General features: G+C 38.7%; 1 protein-coding gene across 9 annotated transcripts in view; it reads left to right on the top strand.

Annotated features, from left to right (window-relative positions):
• Positions 1-16,144, top strand: part of LOC149318000 (neuroligin-1) — a 901,919-nt gene that overhangs the window by 429,176 nt on the left and 456,599 nt on the right. For 6 of the 9 annotated variants that reach the window (XM_089508827.1, XM_089508824.1, XM_089508825.1 and 3 more), the window contains one exon: positions 10,242-10,301. The exons of 1 other annotated variant lie outside the window; for it this stretch is intronic. In XM_089508827.1, the coding sequence (XP_089364953.1) occupies positions 10,242-10,301 (60 nt within the window). The remainder of the gene's footprint in view (positions 1-10,241; positions 10,302-16,144) is intronic. 2 more of the 9 variants (XM_089508831.1, XM_089508829.1) reach the window with 1 other exon arrangement.

Raw genomic sequence — 16,144 nt, 5'->3', positions numbered from 1 at the left:
AGAGGTGAGTCCCTCTCTGACCCAGGAAGCTTCCTTTTAACCATTAATTAAGAAGCCAAGCCCTTCCTCCAGTCCATCTGCCTTGGTCCAGGCCTCGGAGGTGGAGAAGATCTGCTGGACCTGATCCTATTCTCCACCACCACTCCCTTCTCCTTTTGTGTCGTGTCTTCTTAGATTGTAAGCCTGAGGGCAGGGAACCGTCCAACTAAAAGATTGTATGTACAGCGCTGTGTAAATTTACAGCACTTTATAAATAAAGGTTAATAATAATAGGGTTGCCTGGGGGTGGAGCGACTGAACGCCCCGCAATCCTACTACATGGTGGTGGTGTTACAATGGCTGCGCCTTGTGTACACGGGTGCAGCCATTGTGACGTAAGCGCCACACAGCATCTGCACAGCGCAGGGTGTTGCTTGCATCATGAGTGCGCCAATGGCACACTCGTGATGTCACTGCAGCATCGCACAAAGAACCTGGAAAATCCGGGTTCCTTTTGCTCCGCAGTGACGCCACACCATTTGGGGGCGGTGCCATTCCTGAGGAGCAAAACCGGGCACTGGCTGACCACCATTTTTTGGCAGTCTGTCCCGCACCTTAGTTAATCTCAAAGGTGTTACAAGGCCCCTTTCCATAAATTCCTTTTTGTTTATGGTCCCAAATGTCTGCTGTCCATGTGCTCATGTTGGGGTAAAGATTCATTATTGCTGTACGGTAGGGGTGGACAAAAATCTAAGGCACTCTTGCTATTATTATTGTAATCCTAACCTTCCACCACTGAATTGCCTGTCCTAGATATCACCAGAAGGAACAATAAACCCTTTAAACAGATCACAGGGTTCCCTTATACTGGCTATTACTTTTTTAAAGGAACTGTTTTTCCAAACTATAAATGGACTCCCAGCCTACATCAAATTTTGTGGTTTTAAATCTATGTTTTTTCATTCATTCCATTTTTTCATTTCTTCTCCAACCTGTGAAGCAAGCACATAGTGTCTACATTTGGTTGCCTCCTACAGCATACAGTGTTGCTCCTTATCTCATGGGCTGCTCAGCTACTTCATCATATTACCATAATCTTTATGTGCTCTTTCATTTGAATGAACCTGAGAACCCTGGTCTCCAGAGTCCACACTCAAACCACTACGCCACTGTGGCTCTCCTAGGGTGCATCTACATTGTAGAAATAATGCAGTTTGATACCACTTTAACTGACCTGGTTCCATCCTACAGAATCCTGGGATTTGTGCTTTAGTGAAGCACCGGTACTGTTTCACAGTGAAAGCTAAAGAGATTGTAAAATCACAGATCTCAGGATTCCATAGGGTGGAGCTGTAACAGTTAAAGTGGTGTCAAACTTCATTATTTCTAAAATGTAGATACACCCTAAGTTATGCTCTGCAAGGTACTCTGTCCTCCTCACAGGCATATAACAAGTACGGAAATTGGGGATCAGCAGTATCTCATCAAGGAAACTTAAGCAGGAAGTACAATCAAGGAAGCTTCAAAAGATCCCATGTTCTGTCCCACTCATATCTGCGTTTGCTCTTTGTTCTGCTAGTTATTGTTGAGAGCCAGCATGGTGCAGTGGTTTGATTGTTGGATAAGACTTTGAGAGAACAGGGTTTGAATTTCCATTTGGCCATGGAAAACCACTGGGTAATTTTGGGCAACTCCTACCCTTGTCAGCCTGGGAGAAAAACAATGACAAACTTTGTATGCATAAATCTTGCCAAGAAAACCCTGTGACTGAGTAACCTTAAGTTGGAGTCAGTTTGAAGGCATATAATTAGATGTAATTTTTGTTGTTGCTGTTATTAAAGCAGCATCTGTGCTGCAGAAACAATGCAGTTTGACACCGCTTTAACTTTCATGGTTCAGTGCTGTGGATTCCTGGGATTGGCAGTTTGTTTTACTAACAGAGCTCTCTGACAGAGAAGTTTAAATAGCTCACAAACTACAAATCTCAGAATCCCATAGCATTCAGCCATGGCAATTGAAGTGTTGACAAACTTCATAATTTCTTCACTCAAATTCACTTATCTTACTTTCCCCCTACTACTAGGACTTCAGGGGGCTACAATGGGATGACAATGGGAACTGATGCAACCTGTGGAGCAGGTTGAAGCAGGGGTGGGGAATTGGTCGCTGGGCCCTTGTGCAGTTGCACACCCCTGCTCTATCCAGCTTTACTGAGTTCATTGGCCATTACTTTTCAGTAAATGCCTTCCATACCTATGCTTACAGCAAAGAGTGGTGTATGTGTGGATGGGGTCCCTTTTGGACTGCGTATCTTGTCTATTAGAGTTAGTTAAATTTAAAAGGCTGTACTCATTTATTGGAAATATTACTTTTTCTTTTTATTTATTGAAAGCTTGGGAATGGATAGTCATGAGTATAAAAGGAGAAGGAGTGATTACAAACTGTTCCCATTGGGTTACTCCATCCATCAAGCCACCAGTAAGCTGGATTCAACACATTTAAACTTCTTCTACCTGGTCATGTTCTGCTTTGAAGCATGCCTTGCATTCCAGTCTCTTTGAAAAGGAGAGAGGGAGAGAGAGAGAGAGGAAGAAAGAAAGAAAGAAAGAAAGAAAGAAAGAGAAGTTCTACTTTGCTATCTCATTAAATGGAAAATAATTTTGTGGTCTGAAATAATTAAAACCCATCCATATCATTGCAGAGATGCTTTGCCCATATGATTAGACACTTAAATATGTTTCTGCAGGCGCCACTGTCAAATACTGAAAGGTTAAAATGTGCCCTGTCCTCCTTTTAAACACTGGCTGCTTTTGATCTGGAGTAAAAAGGTTGAGTTATGTTTTTAGTAATGGTAGACCAGTCAGTACAGAAAAATTAAATGAGTTCAGAGTTCATTAGGAGTTTTCTCCTTCACAGACAGTAGTCCTCTTGTTCCTTCAGCAAGACTATTCATTGCCTTGATGAGATGCCAAATGCAGTCATCACTTTTGCTCCATTTTCTCCCCTCTTCAACTGACATGTGGTCCATTTTCCCATTAGTGCTAATGAGAATCATGAATATGGTGGGAGGTTGGAGCTGGCAGGATCACTTGATTAAAAAATAAATCACCTCTGGATCTTCATTTTGGAGGCCGAGAACCTTTGTTTTATTTATGATAGCCTACTTGATTTAGTTGACAGATAAGATCATATAATGGTTACAGTGCTTGAAGCAGAATAATATATCCCTTATTTATTTATTTTTTAGAAATGGTTTAGACCTACAGTGGCTTTCTGTGGTCAGAAAAGAGGAGGGATGAGAGGGTTTGAGAGGGTCACACATCGCCAGATTGGTTGAAATAGTGATAAAACAGATGTTTTGATTGCTAGGTACCAAGCATCTCAGTTCAATGGATTAGTGGCTGAGGCGGACCCCTGTCTAGGTCTTAGGGGTAGGGAAGGAAATAAAATTTACTTTTCTTTGTTTCCTGGTTAAAAAAAATGTTCTCCAACAGTTGGGAAACCTGATCTGGATGAATAACACAGAGGTGAAAAATCTGCAGTTTTGATTTGGTACTTGCACATGTCTGTGTGTTTTGGGAAAATTTTCTTCACAGAAATATGTTGTACAAAAAGCATGGGTTTTGTATATATGTTGGCTATTTGCTGTAAGAAATGAAATGAAATGAATGATGGGTTTTGTACAAAAAACAAAAACACCTCATACTCAAAGGCTTTTATGGCCAGCATCCATAGTTTTTTGTGGGGCTTTCAGGCTATGTGGCCATGTTCTAGAAGAGTTTATTCCTAACGTTTCACCAGCATGTGCAGTCTCTGAAGATGCCAGCCACAGATGCTGGTGAAATGTCATGAATAAACTCTTCTAGAACATGGCCACATAGCCCGAAAAACCCACAAAAAACATTTCATACTGTTTCCTAACACACTTTTTGTTTGTAAAGTAGGATTTTCCCCCCAGCAAAACATGAATTTTGCACAAAACCCACACATTTTTGGTGTTCCTGCAAACGTGTTTGTGCAGAAATAGTGGGTATTTTTTTAAAAAAATACTGGTCAGAATTCTATCTTAGTTGCTACTTACGTAACATCTCCCAGCCTGACTCTCCTCCAATTTATTTTACAAGGCATCATTTACATGAAAAGAAGCGATTCTGTTCTACTGGCAGTCGGGGAACAGGCAGATGATGTCTCCACCTTATTCCCACCAGCCAGCAAGGTTATGATGATTAAAGCAGGATCGCTGTCTGATATCTTTGTCATAGGCTTGCTGTCTGGCAAGAGGAGATGAAGACGTCACCCACCCATGCCCCAGTTCCTAGCAAAACAGCCCCGCTGCCCATACATGACTGCTGTCCAATAAAATAGGTTTAAGAAGTAGTTACAATAGTGGCAACAGTATCATGACTGTGACTGTATGGGGACCAAGTATACAGATCTCCTATGGATACATAAGTTCAATTTATGTATCCGTAAATCTCATGCAGAATTTCAGCCACCATTTCTAGAAATATACTTGTTTGCACAAAAATTATGGAGATTTTTTTTTTTTTTTTGCAGAACCCACCATATTTTTTTGTGCAAAAACTGCTTAGGAATGTGTGAATATTGGACAAAAACTGCACAGCAAGCTGCACTTCTTCTTGGTCGACATATATGTTGGATTCCAGCATAAGAAGTTGTGTTTGTTTTTTTAAAATAAAGGCTTAAGGTGGCATGCTGTTGCTCAGTCCTAATTAGAACAACCCAATTCAGTCAGTTGTTGAATGGTGAATTGACACACAGGTAAATCCAATGATTGTGGATATACTCTATTGAGGATCTAGGCCTCATTCCCATACACATTTATCTGAGAATAGGTAGCATTGAGCTCAGTGTGGTTATTTTTCAGTAGGACTGTATAGGACTATGAAGGTTGATAATAAAACAGTAATTTTTCACTTTTACTCAAGACTATGTTCCAGTGAACTAAGTAGGGCCTACCTCTGAAATATGTGTTTCACTACAAACTGCAGACATGTTCAATTTCCTTCTCTACTTCTACACTTTTCCAATGCAATACACTTTGATCCAGAGATATTCCTCTCTCCTCTCACCCTCCCTATATCTAATTAAATACATCAACATTAACAGCAGCAAAGGTATTCTTTGTTCTTATTATCATGTTTTTGATGAAAGTATAATTTGATTTTCATTTAGATGCTGGCTCTCTTCTTGCTATAACAAGTGTATTAATTTTTAATCTCTGGTTCTATCATTTAATGCAACAGACTTTGCATGGCCCAAAAGTATGATTAATGGATCTCCCAAGCAGTTCATTCAGGTCTTTAATTTACATTAACAACAACCTGCTTCAAAACCCCTTCACTTTATTGAATTTCCCCTTACCTCCTAGCATGGTAAGAAATGTGTTTGGTACTCATTATAATACAAGATTACCACATTCATACCTCCTAGAATGGAATGCAATTTACCTTTGGAATTCCATATATTTCAGATAATATGTGAAGAAGAAAACACACACAAATGTATGTGATGTGAACATGTGCAAAAATGCAACTTAGCCAATAGGAAAATGTGTACAAAAATAAGCACACTTGAAAATGTGCACCTAAAATGCATCATTTTTTTTAAATAACATGCACAGAAAAATATACAAATATTCATGCTGGATGTGTGTATTGGAGGAAGGTTTGTGGTCAGGTGAGAACCCAAGTTGTATCTTGCTTGGGATCAAGCTTTACATACAGATTTATACATACCTGGCACTTTCATGGGATCACAGTATTTCTAGTATTCAGAACAAACTGCATTTCCATTATTTTACTGGGATCTTGTGCCTCAAGTTCAGCTATTTAAATCAATATCTTTTAAGACCAGTTCTAAACATACATTCCCACTGAATCTCTGTGATCAGTGAAGAGATGATGGCCTGTTACAGACAGCCAAAATAAAGCTCCTTCAAGTCACAGTGGAGGTATGGTGTTTCAATGATGCATGCGTCCTAAGAGTCCAGAAGTTGCACCAAAGCCACACTCCAGCCCTAAGGACTGGCGTTTGGCTTTGGTGTGGCTTCTGGACTCTTAGGACGCATGCATCATTGAAACACCATACCTCCACTGTGACTCGAAGGAGCTTTATTTTGGCAGTCTGTAACAGGCCGATATTTTGAATCTAGATGGAGCTTTCTGTTAAGGTGTGGTGTGACAAAGAATGAGCATAGGCAAAGCAAGAGCAGGTTAATGTGTGCCTAGAGCATCTGGAGATATTTCTGGATCTTCAAAAGCAGCAGGGCAGGTAAACATGAAAAAGGACCCACTTTTCCATGCATGCCAGTTTCTGAAAAGTTATTTTGAGGTGGGGAGATCCAGGTTCCAAGTCTATTCATACAAAATCCAGTGGGTGACTTTGAACCAATTACTCTTTCATAGCTTAATTTACCTCACATGATTGTTATGAGGATGAAATGTGAAGGAGAGGAACCATGTACATCACCTTGAGCATAATGTTTATACTTACATGTTGTGTGTGTCTCTCTCTGTGTGTGTAACTAAAAAAAAATGAAGAAGATGTTTCACTGGGGCTTTCTTTCTAAGACCCAAACCAGAGAAATAGTGGCAACCAAAGATCACTGATTACTTTCATGTCAGGGGAACAGTGATTCCATTCCAGGTTCTAGCCCATACTTTTGAAAAGAACTAGCCAAAGTGCTGAACATATTTGGTGGATACAGTTCAGCATCTTAGGTAGCTCTTTTAAAGACTAGACTAATAACCTGAAGTGGGCTGTCCATACATTGTCACAGAAGCCACAAGAGCCACTGTGGGTAATCATTCATTAACCTGCATAAGAAGAGAGAAGACTTTCAAAGCAAAAACATTTTGCAATTAATTGTAGAAAATGTAGCAACCTTTCAAAAGTTTTGTCTGGAGCCAGTATAAGGGTGGGAGTAATGAAAGGCAGCACATTTATTGTGTAAAGAAGCAGTTGTTTAGTCCTACCATTTCTTCTCTTTGTCTGCCAGTGATCAGGGGAAATCTGAGCCTAAGCATTTTCCTGAAGTGTTATGGCTTTATTTAAAGCTGCCATTTATTTATTAGAGAAATGTGTTTGGGTTTGTTTATTTGCATCATTTTAGCTTTTCCCAAAGGTGTGCATCATTTTGAGTGCTGAGAATTCAGGGTCAAGAGGACAGAGAGCAAAGTCTTCTTATCTTTTGTGATGCACTGAACTGCCTAAACTCCTATTTTTAAAAGTATATCTGCTAACATGGTTTGGTTAAATTTGGTAGAGCTTAGAAGGTAACACACCTGTATTGAATAAAGGGCTCCAGCTTTTCCTCAACCCAAACATTAGCTTGGATATACATTATAGTTTTTATAAGATAGTGTTACATTTAAAGGGGATGATGGATTTTGAAATTGCTGAATCTATATTTCTAAAACCACTGAGGGATGATGTCAAATTGTTGTGGATAGTTGTTTATAAATACTGTGCTTAATGTGGATTCAAACTACTCTCCTGTTGGGGCCTGTTTGTATCAGGTATTGTAAGAATTCATGATCAGACATCACGCTCATAGTCAAGCCAGGAAGCAGACAGGTACTCTGAGAGGTAAGTGGGGTGAGCAGTTTGAGGGATCCAGTTACTCAAGCCAAAGAGCTAGATCAAATGTCTTTATAGAATCAAGTGGAACCCTCCTGGTCCTTCTTATTTACTGTACTTGTAACAGCAGTGCCACTGTCTGAACACCTTCAGTGGTAGCACAGACATGCCACAGCAAGTTAGACCAGGGGTATAGCTTCAGAGGTGAGTGGACAGAATGTTGATATTGTCCCCCATATAAAAATTCTGCCCTCCTCCAATGAAATTTTCTCCTAAGTTGTAGCATTGCCATAACATACGGCTTCAGTTTAGCATGTAGAAATGTACTTTTGTCATCCAAAGAAAAGGCGCAGGCAGCAGAGTTGCCAAGGGGATTCAAGTACAACAAACACAAGAGTTCTGGATGTGGATATGTTTTGGTCCCTTGCTCTCTGCAGTGCTAGAAATTTGGAGACCCAAGGGCAATTTCATTGGGGTGGCAGAATTCTTATTTGAAGAGGGACCGTGTAGCTAAACCCCTGGTTTAGTATTTGCCTAATTAGATACTCAGATCTCTCTCCCAGAATTTTTAGTTTATGACCTCTTATACCTATAGACATGCCACTTAATTGGCATCCATCATATGATGTATGGTTTGTTTGTTGCCGATCCTACCATTAGCTGGAGGGAAGTGGCTGCCTCTCTCACTAGAGGTCATTGGTGTGGAGAGCATAAAGAAGACTGGAGGATATACATGCTTACACCATGAAGCCTGTCTTGCATCAGGTGGCCCTGGCCTTCTTAGTTATATTACTCCAATACCAATATTTAAGGTCAGCCCATTTTATTTTTGCTACCTGAGGCAAAGCAGTAAGCTATCCCCCCCGTCTTGCCCAGGCAAGACAAAGTCTATAACACACAGTGAAATCATTTTGGCACCTGAGACACCAAATCCCACAAGCATTCCTCTGTGTGATAAACTGAACAGCCATCACTTTGATGATACCAAATCAATGGCCTAAGGTGGCAAACTCGCTCTTCCTAATAGTAGGACTGAAATAAGATCAAGTCAATTTCTGCATGTGGAATCACAGAGGGATTGCTAGTGGGAGAAATGTCATCTTATCCTTTGTCTTGGGTTGAAAAACAACTTGGGCTACCAGGCTCTGGTAAAACACAATCTCAAACACATTTTCATAATGTTGAGTAGTCAGTGATTTCCATATAACTCCTGACTGGAAAAGGTAGTATTCTTTTTTCATCCTGCAGATTTCATGTTGATGTATTGATGTGCATTCACATAAAAAGGGATGAAGGAAGCAAAGCTTTTAAAATACAAATGTTTCAACATTTCTGTGAGCTGATGCATGCCTCTTTCCTACCCATGCTCTAGGTACCAATGTTCACCTTCAGTCTTCATCTTCTTCTCTTCCTCTCTGTCTGTTTTGCCCCATGTTTCCTTCTACTGTTATTTTATGCATGAGATTTTCCTCTCTTCTTTTCAGCTTGGTGCTTGGCTGCCTTTTTAAACTTAAAAGTTTCCTGGTTAGACTTGCTTTCAGCAGGGGGAGGGCATGTATGTGCATTGCATGCAGATTATAAATTGTCACAGAACTGTGCTAGTTCTGAGAAAAAGAAAGAAAGCTAATGCTTAGAGTTTCAGCTGGTGTTGCTTGAGCTTTAATGTGCAGAAAATACATGGCATATGGAAATAGTGTTTTTGATGGCCTTTGAGTTTCCTTCTGGAGTATTAAACAGCAAAAACAACAACAGTACTGCCTATGCTGTGTGACTAAGGGGAAGAGTAGCCACTTTCTCTTGCACATTATGATTAATCTCAAATATTCATTAGTAGTGTTTTTGTCCTGGGCATGGAATGATATTAAGATTTAATTCTTTTATTCCTAAAAAAAAAAAAAAAAAAAAAATCAGGAGTCTGATCATTCCTTGACCTGCTGTAAATTGTATGAAAGGAACCCTTTGAATATCTGGATTTTAATCCCATTTTAGTACCTCACACTTTCAGCAAATATGTCAGCAGGTATTCAGAAGGTTGGAAAGGATTTTGCTGTTCAGGGTGGTATTTAAATTAGAACTAATGTCTGAACTGAACAAAATCCACTCCATCCTTATCACTGGGAAGCATTAGCTGCCATTGCTGGATTTGCAAAACTGAATTTCCATTTCATATGATATTTCCTTTGAAGTGAACATCTTGTAAACCAAGACTCATTTTTCTCCTGAGTAGAGATCGTTTTAATCAAAACCAAGAACTAGATATTTCTTCCCGTTATTTGTTTAAATTTTAGAAAATGAACCAGAGGATTAAACAAATTAAAATAATCCTTCATTATTTTTGCATATGGTGGGTATATCTTGATTTTTTAAAAGTGATAATGACTGTTGGTTTGTGTACATTGAATAGCACACATGCTTGCTTTTTGCCTTAGATATTATACATACTGTTTACATACATACTGTATAGGGCTGCAGATATAGATGTGTTATATTCAACAAAGAATATTCTTCTGGAAAATCCTTTTTGAACACACAGAAATGAATACTTCCCCTAAATGTTTTTCTTGAAACATCCTTGGAAGTTTAATATTGACTATTTTTTCCTCAGTCTTGTATATTCTTGAATTGTCTTTTTCCTCCATTTTCTCCGTTCTCAATCCTAGGTCCCCTAACAAAGAAACAGACAGATGATTTAGGTGATAATGAAGGTGCGGAGGATGAAGGTATTTTTTCCCGCCAAACTGATTTGCATGACAAGGACCCCTTGAAAAATCTTTTTTCTCCCCTCTTTTTTTTTTTTTTTTTGACTTCTTGTCTTCTTTTGAAGATTTTGTTTTTAATTCCCATTTTTGATGTGTTTTGTCTTCTTGCTTGTTGTTACATATTTTAATTTTTCTTTAAAAAGAATGTCATTAAGTTCTTACAATAACAGTGTTTAAAAGAAAAGGAGGATATTTTACTTTGGTTTCCTTGGAACAAACTCTTGGTATGTTGCATCCCACTTTTGACTGAATTTTGTCCATAATAACTAACAAGCACACTTTGGAAATAGTCTATTCGTACACCTTTTTTGCATGTTTTCTAACCTCTGTTTTGATATATTTCACCAAGTGCAATAGCATTTTCTTTCTTTCTTTTTGTCACCCACTTCTGTCCATTTTAATATATATGGAAATGTATTTGAGGAATAAGGAGTGATAAGGGCTGTTTTAAAAGTGTTTCTCAAGCAACTGAATTACTGTAAATGAAATTGTCTGTTTTTTCTTCAAGTATCCCAAACTTGGTTTAACCCTAATTGAGTGAAAGAAAGAGATAAACAACTTGAATTAAAAGCTAATTAACCTTGCAAAATCTGGTGGTTGTCAGAGGTCTTGTACTACAAGCCCCATTATCCCTGCAAATGGTGGCCAGTGTGGCTGGGAATAATGGGAGTCATAGACCAACAAATTTAGATATCACCCTTTTTTGAACTGAGAATATTTATGTGGAAATCTTAGAACTGCCTTAGTAGTGGTAGTTAAAGTTCTGCAATTTATAAGTTAAGCTAATGAAGAACAATGATCTTTTCTTTCAGCTTGGCACCACTGCATAGGATATAATAATACTCTGCAAGATAAGATTTTTTAAAAATTGAAATTATTTTAGTTTTGCTTCAAATATCTGCACATAATTACGGAAGGTGCTTCCTCCTCCTCAGTCTCCTGCTTCCCACTTGCAGCCTTTGCAACAGGCCATCTGTTCCTCTCTTCCCCAGTGCTCTGGGCTAATGTTCACACATATTCCTCCACAATTGCCCACAAAAATTATTGTGCTGTGCTATGTAGCCAAGTTTCACAGCAGTTCTATTGCTTTCCCATGTTCTCAAGGATGCTCAGGTAAAATAGTCACTTGACATTTGGTTTCGATTTTCAGGTGCTAGCTTGCCAAACCTGTGACTTGCTGAGGTTAATGAAGGCAATCAGCAACATTCAGCAGAAGCCCCAAGTCACATTCTGAGAGTGAGATGGAGTGCCAAAAAAGTAACTTACTGTATATACTCGACTATAAGTCGACCTCATGTATAAGTCGAGGTCAGGTTTTGGGGCCAAAATTATGAATTTTGATATGACCCATGTATAAGTCGAGGGTAAAACTTAGCGGCATGCAACAAAGGATGTAAAAAATGAAGGAAAGGAAAATGATGCCAAAGAATGCTGCTATTTTCCTATCCAAGCATTCAAAAAGACCAGAAGCAGCACCACAGTGGAGAGAATAGAGGAGGTTGGTGCTTCTTTTAGGTTCTCCCGGGATAGACTAAGATTTTACCTCTCCTCAGAGAGGGAGATGGATCCTATTCTTAGTTAAAGTACAGCACTTGCATTGACCCGTGGATAAGTCAACCCAGTTTTTTTGGGTCAATTTTTTGACTCAAATTTCTAGACTTATACATGAGTATATACAGTATGTGAGCTCTGAAACTTACTGGCCACATATTTAAACATATTAGATACTTGAAAGCCCTCCTATCTTTGCTATCCCACACAGGTAGTAAATGCAAGGGGTTTCTCAGTTTTCAGGTTTCCTATTATACATGGCTAGTGATTGCACTTGGCTTGGGGAATCAGAGGTTGTACAGGCCTGCATTATATTTATTTATTTAAATGTTTTCATCACATCTTTTTATTGTGAAATCTCATGGCAGCAAACAGATAAAACAATATAAGCAATTTACACAATTCCACATAAAAATCAATAAATAAACAAGTTTTTTTTAAAAAAAATTACATAATTCAAACAAGTCAAAAGAGCTTTAAAAGGCTAAACACATTAAAACTGTGTGCTTTCTTAAAACTAAATTTAATCTTAATGGCTTTAATAAAGACATGTCTTTATTAAAGCACCAAAAAGAAACCAAGAGTGGTGCCAGTCTGGTCTCCAGGAAGAGGGCATTTGATAGCTGGGGTGTCATGGCAGAGATGGCCCTGTCCCATGTTCTTTCCTAAAGGTTTGCTCCTATGGGTGAGACACAAAGGATGCCTCCTTTGGCAGATCTCAATCCTTGGGCAGATATATATAATGTTTGCTCTTGAAACAGAACTTTCTGTTTGTGGGCCAAATTATTTGATTCACCACATCTTTGTTTGCACATTCTGTTACATTTTCTTAGATTTCTTTCCAGCCCATTTAACTTCCTAAACAATGATAACAGTACCTTTAGCAATACTATCGTAATCCAAAGTTAATAAAAGAACATTGCACAATCCAAAGAGGTTTATAAACACAGATTTTATTCAATTAGGCATGGGAAAGCCTGGGTTACTCACCAATCATTTTGCGGAATGGTTCAAACCCAGATATTTTCACAGGAGACCTTTCTAGCTTTACTAATTTGCTTCATAATTGCTAAAACAGGCTCTAATACTAGAACTCTGTTGAGTTAATCAGTACCTTTACTCTTTGGGGTGGAGGGGAAAGCAGAACATTCAGGCATAAACCAGCTTCAGTTGACCATGATCAGAGGACAAATGTTACAGGGCAGTTCAGTAGTATGTACAAAATTGGCTGAATGGCATCTCTCCTGTTTGCGATTGATAACTAGGATATCCATTTCACTAAAATTGGGGTGGAAATCTGAAAAGTTTACTAGCTCCACATCACTATTTTTCAGCCCTGTGGGATCCTCCCAAGCCTATTCTAAAATACTTTTTGGTCCAAAAGGTAAATTGCCTGCACTGTTTCCCACATGGCGATGCAAAAGTTTTCTTTCTTTTTTTAAGAGAATGGTTACCATAAGTCAGAAAATACTTGAAGGCACACAACAACCACAATAACAGCAATGAAAGGAGGGCTTTTTTTTTAAACAAACTGGGAGTTTGTTGCATCCACATCTCATTTTGTCTTCTTCATTCATCTTCTCCCAGATTTTTAAGGCTCGATGCATACCACAATGGATCCGAGGACTGGAAATTCCCCTTCATCCCTTAGTTTCTTCTTGTTTCTCCCACATCACAGTCTTATTGCCCCATTAGATAGTGTTGTTGTTGTTGTTGTTGTGTGCCTTAAAGTCCTTTCTGACTTATGGTGACCCTAAAGGTGAACCTGTCACAGTTTTCATGTTGACATTTGTTCAGAGGGGAGTTTGCCTTTGCCTTTCTCTGAGAGTGTGACTTGCCCAAACTCACCCAATAGTTTTCTATAGCAGATAGGAATTTGAACCCTGGTTTCCAAGAGTCCTAGACTAGCACAGATGACACAACACTGGCTAGATCATATAGAATGAATTAAAGAGGTCTATGGAGCCCCCCCTCAAAAAAGACCCCATCAAGCAACTTTACCCACTGCTTCCATTTTTGGCCCCACTATCTCTTAAACTAAATCTAATTATATTAAAAGCATTGTGAGTCACAGGAGAGAAATCCAAGACTGGCATATTACAAACCATTCAAAGGAATGAGAAAAAGATTACCTTCCATGTGATAATCTTTACATCTTCAGATATATAACTCCTTCATATATGTGTATTAGAAAATGGACAAATAAATTCTTCTCTCCAAAAACCAATTAATAAAGAGTGAATGGAATTTTTCATTTCCCAGCCACCAATTTTACCAAATTATCATTACAAAATCCAGCAGATGTTATCTCTATGAATGAAGTACGTAATAGGTCAATAAGGTTTCCAGTTGAATGTAGAATTTGTATCTTTCTCTCCTATAAACCATTAAAGATGGAGGGAGGGACCCATCCTCCAGGCTTCCTCATCCAAATATTTTTAACTGAGGAGGGATGTTGAGGATGAAGAAATGAGAAGTGTGACAATGTCACATCCTCTGTTTGTTTTTCTAGTTGTTAGAGAAGAAAGAAGCAATACAGACACACAGTTTCTGACAAGAGACCAGAGCTGCTTCAAACAGGTAGTTCTGCCCTGAAAGACTAAAAATCGAATGTCTGACTTCCAAGAAAAAATGAGAGCCAGAGCTAATAAATGATAAAAAAGACAGTGAGGAAACTAACTAAATCTGCTTAGCAAATTCAAGGAGAATAAATCTAACTCTGTAATAAAATTCATATTGGTAGATCACTTGAATATCATTTTTTTAGCCCATTTTGGAGCACCACTCTAGCTGTGAAGTATACTTCAACCATATCTGTAATAATAATAGGTGAAGTAGTTTTCTTCCAATGTTCCTTTCCATTTAAAAAAGAAAAAGAAAACGTTGGTCAGTGCTTTATATCCAGTCTTTCCCAATCCATACAGCATGGAAAGGCAATGAGCACAGAGCTCTACACAGCTAACCCAGCTCTAATTAGATCATTTTTCATCTTTGCTTTCAAAAGACCCTAAAGGAACCTAGGGCACATTAGAGGCTAATGGCTTGTAGTTTTACAGTTTGGTAACAAGGCTTTTGCCTACTCCTACTCCTGCCCCCCCCCAAAGTATAAATAATAGCTATTTCAATTTGTTTGTCTACAGATCAGTATGCTTGTTATGGCAATTGTTAGTATTAATATATAACCGAATAATAAAATTCTAAATAATACAAAACAGAGGAATCACAATGGTTCATCTTTCATTGTTGTGTTTGTCACTAATGCCCATTATGTAGAAACAGCATTGAGAATTCTTCCTATCAGTGATGATTGCACCCCTGCAGAGATTGCTTTATGGTGGTATCACATCATATATCAGGGGAAATCCTTAAGTTTGATGAGAGAGACCAGCCATAAGATGGCAGCTGTCAGGAAGAACTCTTCTTTGCACTGCTGTTATTTCACTGGTGTTTCATACACACACACACACACACACACACACACACACACACACACACACACTTGCTTGCTCACTCGCTTGCTCACAGACAATTGAAAAACTGCTTAAAGTATATCCTCTATTTCACCATTTGTGAAATGGGTATCAGTTTATATACACCATCTCATGAAAGAGATGTCCAATTTAACTTTTTGACTCTTGGACTATGACTGTCACTACTTTGATACATGACTTACCTGATGTTCCAAAGCGTTTGGGAAAACAACATGGTCTTTTTAGACACTGGCTCCAATCCAACATCCTCACAGTGGAGCATTAATATCTTCATGCAGAGATATGCTATGCCAGAACTGCACAACTCCCATGCATAATAGAAGCATGACACAGCATGTCTGAGTTCTATTCTGCAATGTGCAACTGCAGTGAACATTGCACAATTGCAGTGCACAACAGCAACACACAGTGCACACTGCAGTTTTGCAGTGAGCAACTGCAGTGTGTCATGCTGAACCACAATGTAAAAATGCAATGCACAGTGCACAGTGGCAATGCACAGTGTTGATGTATGCAACACTCCGCTTCTGCTGCTGCTGTCAGCAGCATAAATACATTGAGCTGCGGCAAATATTTATTTATTTATTTAATATACAGGATTTCTCCTGGAAAGGGACCCAATGAAATTTTAAACAAAACTAAAATCATCACATTAAAACAGTAATGAAATCATTAGAAAGCATACAAAAGTTAAAAAAAATAAGGCACATTCCCACGAGAGACCTCCCTGCGAACAAGTACATATTAAAATAATTAATATTA

The sequence above is a fragment of the Sceloporus occidentalis genome, unplaced genomic scaffold (assembly GCF_023333645.1).
Source record: "Sceloporus occidentalis isolate IW3139 unplaced genomic scaffold, rSceOcc1.0.p SCAF_2, whole genome shotgun sequence".
NCBI classification, from domain to species: domain Eukaryota; kingdom Metazoa; phylum Chordata; class Lepidosauria; order Squamata; family Phrynosomatidae; genus Sceloporus; species Sceloporus occidentalis.
Note: the sequence above shows the minus strand (reverse complement) of the source record. Positions and strands in the feature narration are given on the sequence as shown.